Source organism: Caretta caretta, chromosome 8 (genome assembly GCF_965140235.1).
Source record: "Caretta caretta isolate rCarCar2 chromosome 8, rCarCar1.hap1, whole genome shotgun sequence".
Lineage (NCBI taxonomy): Eukaryota > Metazoa > Chordata > Testudines > Cheloniidae > Caretta > Caretta caretta.
This window is the reverse complement of record NC_134213.1, coordinates 41522581-41537885: the sequence shown is the minus strand read 5'-3', so window position 1 is coordinate 41537885 and position 15305 is coordinate 41522581. Positions and strand designations below refer to the sequence as shown.

Genomic DNA, 15305 nt, shown 5'->3' with positions numbered 1-15305 from the left:
CCTACCTGTACTTGGCTTTTGCCTTCTGGCCACCCTACTGGGAGTGCCTGTAGTTGGATGTGCTTTTCCATAGCCTCTTTGATTTCCATCAGCTTCACTTTTGAGTCTCAGAGACAGTGCAGCATGTTAATGGAATCAATGCCCTTATCTACCTCTCTCAACTTGCTGATGCTGGCTGTACATGCCCTGTTCAGGGTATCAGCCAACACCAGTTCATACTGGACAGCAACTGATCTCTACCTGATAGTGCTGGAGATGCATAAACATGTGCTGCAACCTCTTTATAGCACTAAGGGCTTGTCTGCACTTAAAAAGCTGCAGCTGCACTGCTGTAGTGCTTCAGTGAGGGCTTTTCCCATCAATGTAGCTACTCCACCTTCCTGAGAGGCAGTAGCAATGTCAACGGAAGAAGCCGTCCCACTGACATAGTGCCATCTACACTGGGAGTTAGGTTGGTGTTACTGCATTGCTTGGGAGTCGGGAGGGGGGAGGCGGATTTCCCACATCCTGAGCAATGCACTTGTACCAATGTAAGTTGCTAGGGTGGACAAGGCCTGAGAAGGGGCTTTACCAGGATTGTCACTAGGGGGCTGTGGTCGGATTGCATGGAATCGCTCCACTCCAAATATCCCGCCAGAAGCTATTTTTCTATTTAAATGTATCCCTGTTCTGCCTCTGACAAGGATTTGCTGGCATAAGCAACCAACTGCTCCTGCAAAAGAGCTACACCCAGTCCCTTTCTCTGATGCATGACACTGGAGTGCCAGTGGCTTTCCTGACAGCTCGTACAGTACTTCATGACAGGAGTAGCCATTCTCATGTATTACATGTCAAATACTTGCTGTTAGGGACCTGCCCAGTCCCAGTCAATCTCCTGCCTTATGAGCTGATCTATGGGTTCTGCTATTGCAGCCAGGTGTGGACAGAACTTTGAAAGAAAAGGTATCATTCCTGCGAAGCTCTATACTTCTTTCACATACACTGGAGCCGACATGTTTCTGCCTCAGTCTTGTTGGGATCTGATTTCAGGCTTTCTGCTGAGAGCAGATGCGCAATGTATTTCACCTCATCCTGTTTGAGTTGCATATTTTCTGGGTTGAATTTTATGTTGTTGTTCCTGCATCAGTGCTGAAAAGCTTGTTTTCTGTCAGTCTTGTTCAACTTGTGCATTCCCTCCCCTTCACACTGGTCTCTAGTGAAAAACCCATGTCACTCCACAGTTTCGTTCTGCTTTGGGGAGCAATAGCTCCCCAAGGCTCCCAGGCTTGAGGCAGTGGGGAGCTGTTCCCTATTAATAATAGTTTTACTTTCCTGCTGTTGTCGTCCTCCTGGATGGCCAGGTCTGCATACAGCTTGAACTCCTCCTTCCACCAGGTCCATTGCTGGGTTAGGACTGCAAAACCCAAGACTCCAGGGGGACCCCAGACCAAGCTCCATGGCTCACACTTCCAGCTGCTGCACTTAGGGGTACCAACTTTTTAATGTCTGAGAACTGTACACCCTCCTGGCCCAGCCTCTTCCCTCAAGGCCCTATTTCCCCCCCCCCCCCCACTCACTTCTCTCCCCTCTTCCCCGTATCATTTGCTGCTCTGCCCCCTCAACTCTAGCATGAGCAGCCCCAAGGGACTTGCAAAGCCCAGTTCCAGCAGGCCTCCTGGTAATGCAGGTCAGAAGAGTGCTGAAGCTGCAAGGGAGCAGCCAGGCAGCCACACTGGCGAGCTAGGTGTGGCCCTCCGGGACAGCAGCCTCCCACCTCCCTCTGTATTGTCTGCCCAGCAGCCCTCTTCCACGCCTGCTCGAGCCCTCCCCACCCTGGAGCTGTCTGAGAGGCAGCCAGAGGAAGTGCTGCCTGGTGGTGCCGCCTGCATTCCTTGCCTCCCGGGGAACATTCCATGCCTTAACCCGCTCCCCGTGGGGCCCCACAATCTATCCTCTGCTGCAGCCCTGCAAACTGTGCTCCTCAAAGGGTTCACCCAAGCTGGTACATGCATCCTACTGCAGGAGCTGCCTCTTCAGGGCCAGGCAACAGGTTGCCACTCCCCTCTGCACCCCTTGCATGTGGTAACCAGACTTTTAGTGTCCAGTCAGTACGTCTGCCCGGACACTGTCAGGTCCCCTTTTCAACCAGACTTTCCAGTTGAAAACTGGACACCTGGTAACCCTAGTGCACTGCACAACCCTCACTGCTCCAATGCTGCCACCATGTTTTATTTGCAAAGAGAAGCCCAATGAAGGTTACAGTGAATAAATGGAACTTTATTTAAACCCGATGCGCTGCTCTATGTGGCTGAGTTGCTCCCAGTACAGCTCGCACACTCCTCTTTTCCTGGTGTCCTGTCAATAACAGTCCCTCCAGGGAACATGGGCCCTCTGACTCCAGTTCCACTTCTCATGAGTAAGGCTGCTTGTCTGTCACAGAGATGACAGATTCCATGACTTTCATTGACCTCTGTGACTTCTGCAGTCAGGCAAGCCCCTGGGCCAACAGCAGTTTGGGTATGTGGGAGAGGCTCAGGGCTGGGGCAGGGGGTTGGGCTTGGGGCGTGGGGCAGTGCTTACCTGTGTGGGAGGGACCCCCTGGCTCCCACCAGCAAGTCCCTGCAGCTCCTAGATGGAGGGACCAGGGGGCTCTGCGCGCTGCCCACACCCGCAGGCGCTGCCTCTGCAGCTCCCATTGGCTGCGGTTCCCGGCCAATGAGAGTTGCGCAGTCGGCACTTGTGGCAGGAGCAGGCGCAGAGTTGCAGGGACACACCAATCAGAGCCAGCTCAGGAGCCTGCCAGCCCCACCAACTCCCCCTCCCAGCACCAGCTGGGGTCCCAGGCTGTGCGCTGCTGGCCGCCCCCTCCTAGGCTGAGGAGCCCATGGGATGGGGATGCGGGCTGGGGGCTGCTCAGGCCCCCCACACTACGGGCAGGTAGAGGGTCCACCACAGCTGCCCGTCCAGCTCTTACCATGGCTGGGCTGTGGCTCTGAGTCCCCTCACCCCGGCCGGAGCCAGGTCAGGGACAGCTGCATGGGCAGCTGTGTGAAACCTCAGTCCCTCCATCTGCCCTGGGCAGGGGGGCTGAGACATAGGCAGTGGGCTGCTTTCGCCTTGGGTGGGATCCCCCATCCCTCCCCACTTTTGGGAGAGCTCCAGCACTTTGTTACTGAGGGCTGGCCTGCAGCCAGGGACTCTGGCGAGTTGGAGCCAGTGCTGGGGGTCGTGCTGCCTGCCCACTGTGCTCAGATGCCCGCCTACCTGCCTGCCAGGTACTCTGGGCTGGGCGCTCTAGGGCTGGGAAGCCAGGGGCTGATAGGGGGCTCTGGTGGGGGAAGGGGGCAGGGCCCCAGGCAAAAGGGGTGAGCTGGCCAGGGGCTAGCCTCCCCAAGCCCCCAGGTCACCTGCCAGCCATGACAACACCTGCGACCCTTTATGGATCTCGGTCTAGGTGCCTATCTCTGCTTGCAAGTCACAGCCGTGAACTCTCTCCTGGAGTTAGGCATCTAAGCCTGATCAGCTCTTTTTCATAAACAAACACAGAGTTCCACCCACCCACCCACCCCATGATAACCAATAGCCCAGCAGTTAGGGCACACACCACATCTAGATTAGATCTACAGGATTTCCTTTGTCTAAAAAAAAAAATAGTTTCTTCTCAAAGAAAGAAATCTGCTTGGTCTGGCACCTTTTGTAAAATCATGGTGTATTTTATCCTAATTACTGTTTATCTCTACGTTCGTAACTACTGTCTCTTTCAAAATTTGTTCCAAGACCTTGTATACAATTGAAGTCAAACTAAGAGACCTGTAGTTTCCTGGATCACTATTTTTTCCTTTCTTAAAAATGGATACAATATTAGCAAGTCTCCGGTCATAGGGTACGGCTCCCGAGTTTACAGATGCATTAAAAATCCTTGCTACTAGGCTTGCTATTTCATATGCCAGTTCCTTTAATATTCTTGGATGAAGATCACTTGATGATTACCTGTTCTGTTCATTCCCTCTGGGGCACCTGGTATTGGCTACTGTCAGAAGACAGGATACTGGACTAGATGGACCTTTGGTCTGATCCAGTATGGGCGTTCTTATGAGATTAAGTATTTGTTTAGGTGTTGGACCAAGCCTAGATTATTTTAATCTCCACCCCATCCTCAATGCTTAGCAGTTCCCCACTACTTCTTTCCTTGATTTCTTTTTATTTATATGGCTAAAGAACCTTTTACTATTGGTTTAAGTTTCCTTTGCAAGGCCCAACTCTGCTTGGCTTTTGGCAGTTCTCACTTTCTGACCTCTAAGAGGTAGCTTTCCTTGCTGATCCAGCCCATCTTCCATTCCTTGTAGGTTTTCTACTTTCTCTCAATAATCTGTTAGAGATACTTATTCATCCAATTTGGTCTGCAATCCTTCCCTACAAATTTTTTCCCCTTGCTTGGGATGCAGGCTTCAGATAGCTTCTGCAACTTTGATTACAGCAATCCCAAGCCTCCCCCACATTCAGATCCTTGATTTGTTCAGTTCAGTCCATTTCCCTAATTCCCTTAATGTTTTAAAGTCTGTCCTTTTGAAATCAAGGACTCTAGTGGCAGACCTATTTCTATTTAAGTTTAAACTGAATAACTCCAGATCACCTGAACCGAGGCTGTCCTCTACAACCAGTTCTTCTATGAGGTCTTCACTAGGTATCAATTCTAAATCTAAAATGGTATCAGCTCTTGTTAGTTCAGTGAGTATTTGGTGAAGAAATCTGCCAGCTATCACATCCAGAAATATCTGGGCCCTACCATTATTAGTAGCACTTGTCTTACAATCTATATCTGGGAAATTAAAGTCTCACATAATCACACAATTCCATTCCATCACTTCTTTACAGTCGACCTCATCACTAATACACAATGCGACTCCGTCACTTTTGCCTTTATTTCTGTTTTTCCTGAACAGCCCACATTCTTCAAATACCTGTACTCCAGTCATGACCATATTCCACCATGTTTCTGTTATCCTGATAATAATGGGTTTCACTTTCTGCACCAGTAGTTTTAGTTCTTCCATTTTGATACCCAGGCTCCTTGGTTTGGTGTACAGACATCTTAGTGGTTTCTGCTTCGCTGTGCCCAAATTCCTCACCTAATTGGGTACAGTCATTTTACCACCAATATCACCTACTTGACTGTTAGTGCCAATACCAAGGATACTATCTTTCCTCTTGATGTCCATTCGCCGACCAACTATTGTTCCTCTCTCAAGTGCTATATCCTCTTTTACTTGATTTTCTGCTCACTCAATATTAGAATCAGACATAGAGATTACATGAGCATCTCCCAACCACCTCCCCCAAATTGTGACATACTGCGGCACAATTCAGACTGGTGGTGGATGAAGGGCTGTGTCACTCCTGCCCTGCAACCTTGGCTGCCTTACAATACCTGTAGTAGCTTTCACCAGTGCCACTCACGAACAGCCTTCCAGCAGGCAAGTCAAACCTTGAGTGTCTGTGTGTAACTGCAGCCTGCCAGCCACATTCTGGTTCTCACCAGTCTCAGTTATACTGCAGGGTGACCCTAGCACACCCCAAGTCCTGGATTACCCCCCCAGAAATATGTGTCCTGTATTGCTTAGCCCTCTCCTGGAAAGCATAAATATATTAAGTCCATTATTCTTTTAAGGCAGTGGTCTCCAACCTTTTAACGCCCAAGATCACTTTTTGAATCTAAGGACAACCCAGGATCTACCCCACCCTTTCCCCGAGGCCCCGCTCCACTCACTCCATCCTCCCCTCTCTCCATCACTCGCTCTCCCCCACCCTCACTCACTTTCACCAGGCTGGTGTAGGGAGTTGGGGTTCGGGAGAGGGCTCTGGGCTGGGGGTTGCAGTGTGGGAGGGGGCTCTGAGCTGAGCCTAGGGCAGGAGGTTGGGGTGCAAGAGAGCACGAGGGGTGCAAGCACTAGGAAGGAGTCTGATTGCAGGAGGGAGCTCTGGGATGGAGCAGAGTGTTTGGGTGCAGGCTCTGGGAGTTTGGGTGCAGGAGGTGGCTTTGGGCTAGGGCAGAGAAGGGGTACAGGGTGCTGGCTCTGGGAGGGGGGGTCAGGGCTGGGGCAGAATGTTGGGGTGCAGGAGGCATAGGGTGCTGGCTCTGGGGGGGCATCAAGCCTGGGGCTTGGGGTACAGGAGGGGGCTCAGGGCTGGGGTGTGACCTCCCACTGGGCAGTGCTTATCTCCAGTGGCTCCTGGTTGGTGGTGGGCACAGTGAGGCTAAGGCAGGCTCCCTGCCTACCCTGGCCCCATACTGCTCCCAGAAGGGGCCAACGTACCCTTGCAGCCACTGGAAGCACCACCCCCACAGCTCCCATTGGCCAGGAAAGCTGCGGGGGCAGTCCTTGCAGGAAGGAGCAGCACATGGAGGGAGACCCCTGTCCCCCCGCCCCTGGGGCCATACTGGCCTTAATGGCAGCCACACTGCACTGCCAGAGATCGTGATTAACCGGTTGGTGACTAGTGTTTTAAGGTAATATTATACCATCTTATTACATTAAATAGTTGCCCAGACACTAAAAAACTCAATGGATTAAATAAAATGGTAAAACAAGTTTATTAATTACAAAGAGAGATTTTAAGTGTCTATAAACAATAATGTATAAAAGCCAGAAATGGTTATAAGAAAAATAGAGACAAAACACTTACTAATATCTACTTAAGAAACTCTCTCAGTTGCAAAGCACACTTTTTCAGCTCATGCTCCAGTAGATTACTGGCGAAACTCTCAGGTCAGGACCCCTCTCCCAGAGTCCAACAGCTGTTTCCCTTTTGTCGTCTCATGTGCAGAGAATGTAATGGGCAGGAAGAGAGAGAAAGGGGGGTGTCTTGGGCTGTTTGTCTCTCCTTTTCATAATGTCAGTCGCCCTCTTGAAAAACATTTCTGGCTGAGACCAAGGAGACAAAGAGTCTATGTGGCAGGATACTCCCTGCTGTTTTTTTTCCCACCTGTTGAAACTTCGTTTGTTTCTCTCCCTGCTTGATGACTTTGCTTATTGCTTAAATTAAAAGCAAGGCAAGCACACATTACTTCCTTTGTTTAGGACAGACCTCACTTCTGCCTGGGCAGGGCTGTGGGAGTTGTAACACATTAATAACATCATACAGGGGAATCTTATAACTTCACATACAGTGTTACCACACATTTTTCAACATAATCCTGACCAGCAAATTATAAGTTTTCAAATGATACTTTACAGGGCATAGTTTGTACAAAAAGATTATGACAATAGTGTGAAGGGTGTGAACGACAGTCAGTGGATTCTTTCCTGCTTTCATTAGGATCCTCTTCAGCCTCGCCTCGGGACCACATCCCATATCTTAGCTCCCAGCATACAGCACACCCTTCTGTTCCCTAAATCAGCTATGGTAACAGGCCTGTTTTTCTTAGTAGGGAGTCCCCAGTCACATAGACCTGTGTCTTCCTGGTGTTGGTGCAATTCTCTGGCCTTCCTCCTCCAGTTCTTTCTGGCTGCAAGTCCTCTCATCCTTTGCTCTTACTTGCAGTCTTCTGTCAATCATCCTCTATCCTCCTGTGACTCCAAACTCTGGCTATCTCCATTGACTCTTTTCCTGTCCTGTGCCTTTACCAGGGTTTGAACTCTAGAGCTCCATCCTCCACCTTTGACAACTTTGCTGGCAGCAAGAGTAGGCTGCTATCAGTGTGGACCAGCCACTGGTTGGGGGCACATCACACATGAGAACACAGCCAACGTAGCCAAACACAGAGATTTGGCTGTTTCTTTTTAACAGGCAGCCTGGCTAAGTGGATGAAACTGAGCCACCCTTTTAGAAAGAACTTTTCTAGGGGACTGCTGACTGTAAAAGAGCTGTGTGGTAATCACACAATTACTACAGTGATGCCACCTCCTGCCATTTTAGAGTGACTCTCATGCTATTTGGTGTTTTCCTTAAAGATCCCAGATGCTGGAGCCATGTGATGACACCAGAATCTCACCTCTAATTGAATAAATGCTCCTCGGCCCTTGTGGTTCTGAAATAAAGTCCAAAATGTGATCACTAAAAACTCCAAACTACCAAGGCAAAGAGGCTCCACATTTATTTTATTTTAAAATCTCATTACTTTAAAGCCACTTTCATGATTTTGGGGCTGGCTGACTCACAAGGTTTGAAAGCCTGGAGTCAGGAATGCTCCCTCTCCTCCACCCCCAGCTTTCTCCCAGCTGGTCCAGGGCACTTTCCTCAGTCTTTAATTTCTTCTCCCTTGGACTGCTCAGCCCCAGCTCTCACCATCTGTTTCTTTTTGGTGTGTTGCTCCCTGCAGGGCTGGCCCTGGAGAGGCTGACGGCAGACCCTGCATGGATGGCTCGGCTCTCCCTGTCCCTCACCAGCAGCTACAAGGACAATGTTTTCTCTCCTGATTCTCTGCACTCTTCTCAGGACCAAGAAGATGCAGGGCGGGATAAACCAAGAACTTTTGAGACATTTGGCAAAGTTACTGGATCTGACCCAAACACAGCCAGGACGAGACTGGCCAGCACTTTCCTCTCTGAGATGAGCACCCTATTTGAAATGATCTTATCCCAGAAAGCACAGGCCCATGTAACAACGGCCTCGGGGCTCCTGCAGCAGCTGTCTGCATGCAGCAAGCCCTTTGGGGTTGATGGGGATGATCCTGCTGTGTAGGTCATGTGGGAAGGCTGACGGCTGCAGCAGACACGTGAACAGAACCACTGCTCTTTGCACACAAAAATAGCGACTGATGATGTTGGTGAACAGTTCCAGCATGAACCACACCTGAATAGAGATTGTCATAGATGCATCTGCCCTCCTACTTCCCTTGTCTGACTGCACCTCCCCCAAATCCCCTTCCATCTCTTGGTCCCTGCCAAAGGAGTTCCCTTTCTCCACCCCCTATATCCCAGCTCTGCTTCCCTGCCCTTGCTCTGCCACCAGGCCCATCTCTCTGCACACTAATAGCCTAGCACCCAGCCTCGCCTTCCCACCCACAGCCTGGCACCAGCTCCACCTCTAACCCCATGGTCCAGTGCCCAGCCACACCTCCATGCCCATAGCCCAACACCCAGCCACCCCTCCATGCCCACAGCCCAGTCTTTCTGCACTTCTGCCCACAGCTCATCTCCCTGCCCCAATTCCCCAGCCACATCCCAGTGTCTGGTCCCACCTCCCAGTCCCCACTGACAGCCTGGCATCTGGACCCACCTGCCCTGCCCATAGCCCATCTCTCCCTCTCCACCCATGGCCCAGCCCTTCCTCTCCACCCATGGCCCAGCCCTTCCTCTCCATCTATGGCCCAGCTACAGGTCCCACTTTCCCATTCACCACCTGTCTCCTTTCTGACTATGGCCTATCTCCCAGCCCCATCTCTCCACCCATGACCTGGGCCCCTCCTCCCTGCTCATGGTCTGGCCCTGCCATTTGCTCACGGCCTGTTCCCACCTCCAATCCATTTGCCTCAGGCCCAGCATTCCTCTTTCAAGGACATGGGAAGGTAACTTAGGAGAGCATTTACCATACTGTAATCTGCCCTACATCCCAGCTGGTCCTGGGCTTTCACTTCTGGGAGCAGGAGGACATGAAAATTGCGCAACAAACCCTATGGCAAGTGCAGTAGATGCTGCAGTTACTGGAGCAACCTGGGTGTCTGACAGGCAGCGACACTCTTGCAGAGGTCATAAGCCACGAGGCCCTTTCCTCCCAATCTGGGTAGGGCAGAATGGATTGTGCTAGAGAAAAAATGAACAGAACTCACTCAGTCACACACAAATTTCATTCTGAGACCCAAATTCAGCAACCCTGTGCTCACAGACAAGACCCCAGCTGCAGAATTCACCACACAGCCGCAGGATCAGGCTCCAGAATCTTCAATTTTATTTAAAATAAAAATGTTTTTAGCCTTTATGGTTGTGACAAAAACCTCATAAATGTGACTAAGTGTAACTGATACAGTAATGCCTGCCTGAGTCTTCAGAGAGACTGAAAGTACAGCTTGGAGAGGTGAGACTTGCCCTGTTCTTCTCAATCAGAGTTCACGGGCTCTATGATTCCATAGCTGTGGACTAATACATTTTGCCAAGATGTCTTAGAATGCAGCATTTCTCTCCCACATCCCCCTTGGTGCTGCACCAGATGACTAACACTGTGGTTTGTGTGTCCCTGCCTGGCTGGGAACTACCCACAGCCGCCTCTTGTTCCCCAGCTTTCCCACAGGGGCAGGAGCCAGGCTGCAGTGTATCAGGGTCCAGCATGCAGCCAGGGGGTGAGGGAGCAAGAAGCCCAGCCTGGAGATCAGCTGACCAGTAAGGAGGAAGGCAGCAGAGCACAGGACCCTGGAAAGCACAATGGAAACCCAGCTGTAAAAATACACACTCACAAGTCCATTAATGGCTATTAGCCAGGATGGGTAAGGAATGATGTCCCTAGCCTCTGTTTGTCAGAGGGTGGAGATGGATGGCATGAGAGAGATCACTTGATCATTACCTGTTAGGTTCACTCCCTCTGGGGCACCTGGCATTGGCCACTGTCGGTAGACAGGATACTGGTCTGGATGGACCTTTGGTCTGACCCAGTATGGCCATTCTTATGTTCACAAGCTTCACCCCAGTGACCATCTTCAACTCAGTGCTAAGGGGTTAGTGTATGTGGAGGGGGGTGAGCCATAGGGATGAGGGGTTGAGACCATGGGGGGTGAGCCAGAGGGGCGTGGAGGGGCAGGTGACCCATGGGGAGTAAGCCGAGAGGCAGATGAGCCATAGGGGTATGGGAGGGCAGGTGAACCATGGGAAGTGTGAAAGCCAGAGGGTGAGTCATGGTGGATGGTGAGCTTTAGAGGTGTGCATGCGCATTTGTGAGAACTAGAACATGGCAGAGAACAGGGAGCTAAGTATTGGGGGCATGTATTTATGGTGTGGGGTGAGCCATATGCCATAGGGCTGTTCGGAGAGTGGATGAGCCCTGGGTAGGGGTGGCTTCCTTGCAGATCAGGCGCCACTAAAACTGATCTCTGGTCTGGCTGGATATTCACAGTTTGTCCATCACTGGCAGTCTTATCACACCACTGAAGCTTTTGGCACCCATGTGATTGCCAGCCAGTTCATGGCATTCCTTGGTACATGTGCTTCAGAATTTGTTGCTCTTCCATCCTGACATGACCATACCAAGATAACTGTCAAAACCAAACCCCTGCCCATTTCTGATCCTGTCCTGCCTTAAATAAGGAGCAGTTGATGATGATGACTAGAATCGAAAACGTCAGTCCATGCTCTTCAGCCTTCCTCAGCACCCATGTTTCACTTCCATACAATAAAACTGGTATAACCATAGTTCGATAGACCTACAGCTTTGTGGTAAACTTATGTCTCAACATCTCCAGAGGCCACTTGAAGGGCCTAAAACATGGCTGTAGCTTCTGCTATATGAGTGTCCATGTCTTTTGAGCATCCTCCAGCACTGACACTGCCCAAATATTTGACAGTTGTCACCTACTCAGTATTCCACCAGACAGATTAATACTGAGGTGATTGTAATCTGGAGCTAGAGGCTGCTTGTTGGCAATGGCCAGGGGCCTAGTTAAGGCTAAGCAGCACTTTCTGTTTAGATGTACTGATAGCTCCACTTTAGCGTCTCTCTTGTTACAAATTTTGAGGTGGGCTCTCCAAAACAACTGCATTTCTGACTCCCCTTTATGTAATGGCATTTCCCCAGAGCTGGCAAAGATCTGTTTAGTACCAGCACAGGGCCAAAACTGTCGAGTGAATGCCCATACCTGCCCTGCCCTTTCACGACCTTTCCCAGGTGCACAGCAGTTACAAAGCTTTGCTTTGTGTGTGTGTGCATAACAACCCACAGCAGGAATAGACACTGGGGGGAGGAATTTAAAGAAGCGAAAATGAAAAGTCATTTTGGGGCGTGGAACTTGCTCCCAACTGTCCATCCCCTTGAGAGTGCCTTCTACATGGTGTGGCTGGCTCAGGTGATGGAGCAATGCAACCAAAAAGTCTCTAGCACTTGGAGTTCTGTAACTTTTCAAAAATCAAATTCTTCTAACACTGGACTCTCTAAAATACTTTAAGAAAAGTCCAAAGGTCCTTGGAAGCAAACAACAGTGACCTGAAGGATGGGGCTCATTCTTCGCTGCTCGCACCATCTTGTTATTAGTTACACCACTAATTCTTTACTACTTGCTGACTGCTGAAAACAAAATTGTTTTTCCTCAGCAACCAAATGACTGTGAGGCAAATTCTGGCCCAGCCACAGGCCTGAACTCCTTTACAAGCTACAGGGGAGGTGCTTGTGGCTGTGGGGGAGCTCAGCACTGGAGGGCTTGCTCTCATCTCAGACTGAAGGCGTCCCACAGACACAGCTAACAACCTCCCAGCTTCCTCACCCTGCACTATTTGCATGTAGCCACTGGACTTATTTGTAGATGACAATAAACTAGTGAATTAAAGAGATTAATTCCATTCCCCTATCTTAGCTTTCACCCCCCACACCCCATGAGTCCTATAACAAAGGAAGGGGGTGGGTGCAGCTCCCCCTTCCTCCCTCCCCTCCTCCCACCTCCACAGCAGGGAGATGATGCTCAGGAACAGCCCTGGTTATTATGAGAGTAGGGAAATCCGTCGGAGGGATTTCCTGCCAGTTGCATCCTGCCTCACAAAGGAAGAGCAAGTAAACTGAGTGGCCCTGAATGCAAGGCCACAGGCTCTGGGAACAAAGGGGGAGCCTGTACCCTGCAGTTGCTGAATGGAGGCTGGAATTGAGTGCAGGTGCCAGGGGATAGCTGCTGTCGTGAGGCCAGGCCTACACACAGAGATGCACCAGTTTGACTACAGGGAGAATTTGCTACTGAATTAAACCAGTGCAATTTGTGTGCAGATTCTCTTAACACAGCTTAAATCCTGCTTGTATCAGTTTAGCTTGTGTGGGTACATGTACAGGCACAGGCAGAGATCAGCATCCATTTGACTTAATCAGCTTTTAACTGATATAATTAAATTGCTGCAACTTGTGTGTGCAGAGCCACTGTGTGACTTGCAGCCCTGGTGGCAAGTCATGACATGATGCCAGACATTGCAGGTCGGGGATGGACCAGAGAGCCAAGTGCAGCTCCAGCATTGGTGTTCAGAGGGGGAGCCTCAGCAAGGCCTTCAGGCCAGCAGAGACAGTGAGGCGCTAGCCCAGTTCACAAAGCATGAAGGCTGAGCTGGGTTGGGCTGTGTGAATGCATGTGGTCAGGCCCCTGGGCCAAGTCAGAGTGGAGGACCTGGGGCCCGGGGTTGGCTGGAGCAGCGTGAAATTAGGCCAGGTAGTGCAGAGTAGTATCAGTAGGGCACAGGGAGACTGCTCTGGAGGCATCTGTATCATTCCTGTTCCATTAGAGAACTTGCACTGCCCCCTCCTCTCCATACACCATAGCCCACCCGCCTCCGCTACCACCCCACCCCCTCCACACTGCTGCCTCTCCCCCAGGGCTGGTGGAGTTACAGAAGGATGGTACTGCTCCTCTTTGGCATGATTTCCACAGGAAGGGATTGTTTCCATTGGTACCTACTAGCCAACTGCTATCCCCTGAGAAGAGAGCACAGGCCGTGGTCCAGGTGGGAAGAATCTGATAGACTTGCCGTGTGTTCCGGGGCTGGATGCCATCTCAGTCAGCTGATGTCAGCCCCTGGCAGACTGCCTGTGCTCCAGGAGTGGGGCAGGGGTAAAGCACGACGTCCCATCGGAGAGGCCTGGCGCTGCTCTGCTAGTTGCTCCAGGACCCAGAGGCAGGGGCTGGAGGAGAACGCTCTCATTCCAGAAGGTGCTGGATGGGTGCTCTCTGCGGCTGCCAAGCCCACAAAGAGGAGACATTACTGAAACCCTCGGGTTGCAGGTGAGCAATCCCACCATTCAGAATCCTCAACAACCAGCCAGTGAGCACAGGGCAGGGTGGAGAACAAGAGGAGAGAGACCCTTACTGTAGCAACATCGACAGCTGCGGTGTCTCCCCTCACGACAGCGCTGTCAGGGCCTCTGGTGACAGGGGCTTCCCCTAATGGGGCCCTGGCCTCTGGCAACAGGAGCTTCACCCCACAGAGAAGTGCTGCCCAATGTCCCTTTTGCCCTGAACCTCTGATGCTGCAGTACCTGCCATCTCCTGCTCAACAACTCGCACTCTCTCCTGAGCATGTCTGTTTCCCGCAGCAGCCGAGTGCTGGTAATGCTCCATTGCTTCTGTGAAGTTCTGTTGTACTCCAAGGCCCTTCTCATAGCAAACACCAACATGGTACCTGCTTTGGGAATCCTAGATGTAATATACACACAGCAGTCAGGGAGGAGGGGAGTCTAGACTATTTCAATTCAATGGATATGACATACGTCTTTGGCAAATACAAAAAGAAAAACATTCACAATCTAAAAACAACACCAACACCCATATAACACAATAACATGTCAATCAGAACTTAAAAAAACCTCTCTTCTTCAAGATAATGCTAACTAAAAACGTTATCTTCTGAGATGGTAATAAAAATGATTTATTGTACAAAAGAGGTAAAATCCAGCGTGCTTTCAAAAGCTGGAAAATTCTACAGTCCAAAAGATAATGAGGTAAATCTTCCAACACTCCAGATTTACTTGGGCAAAAAGACAGACATAAAGGGACTTTTCCATATTTACCTTTAAGGACAGCAGTTTCCATGGTGTGAGATCTTTACTGAGTATAGGAAGGCCAAAGCACAACTGGAGCTGAAGCTAGCAGGGGATGTGAAGGGTAACAAGAAGGGTTTCTACAGGTATGTTAGCAACAAGCAGAAGGTCAGCGAAAGCGTGGGACCCTTACTGAGTGGGGGAGGCAACCTAGTGACACATGATGTGGAAAAAGCTGAAGTACTCAATGCTTTTTTTGCCTCAGTCTTCACAGACAAGGTCAGCTCCCAGACTGCTGCACTGGGCAACACAGTACTGGGAGGAGGTGAGCATCCCTCAGTAGTGAAAGAACAGGTTAAGGACTATTTAGAAAAGCTGGACATGCACAAGTCCATGGATCCAGATCTAACGCATCCAAGGGTGCTGAGGGAGTTGGCTGATGTGATGGCAGAGCCACTGGCCATTATTTTTGAAAATTCGTGGCGATCTGGGGAGGTCCCGGACGATTTGAAAAAGGCAAATATAGTGCCCAAATTTAAAAAAGGGAAGAAAGAGAACCTGGGGAACTACAGACTCACTTCAGTCCCTGGCAAAATCATGGAGCAGGTCCTCAAGGAATCCATTTTGAAGTACTTGGAGGAGAGGAAGGTGATCAGGAACAGTCAACATGGATTCAC

At 50.4% G+C, this 15305-nt stretch overlaps 2 protein-coding genes across 2 annotated transcripts in view; one reads left to right on the top strand and one right to left on the bottom strand.

The window, feature by feature from the left end:
* Nucleotides 1-9895, top strand: part of PCDH12 (protocadherin 12) — a 34088-nt gene extending 24193 nt beyond the window's left edge. Inside the window, exon 4 of the mRNA XM_048859655.2 lies at nt 8300-9895. Within this exon, the coding sequence (XP_048715612.2) occupies nt 8300-8661 (362 nt within the window). The 3' untranslated portion in view covers nt 8662-9895. The remainder of the gene's footprint in view (nt 1-8299) is intronic.
* Nucleotides 9845-15305, bottom strand: part of DELE1 (DAP3 binding cell death enhancer 1) — a 43169-nt gene continuing 37708 nt past the window's right edge. Inside the window, exons 11-13 of the mRNA XM_075131423.1 lie at nt 14128-14284; nt 13620-13825; nt 9845-10325 (exon numbers count right to left, since the gene is read on the bottom strand). Coding sequence (XP_074987524.1) covers nt 13650-13825; nt 14128-14284 — 333 coding nt within the window. The 3' untranslated portion in view covers nt 9845-10325; nt 13620-13649. The remainder of the gene's footprint in view (nt 10326-13619; nt 13826-14127; nt 14285-15305) is intronic.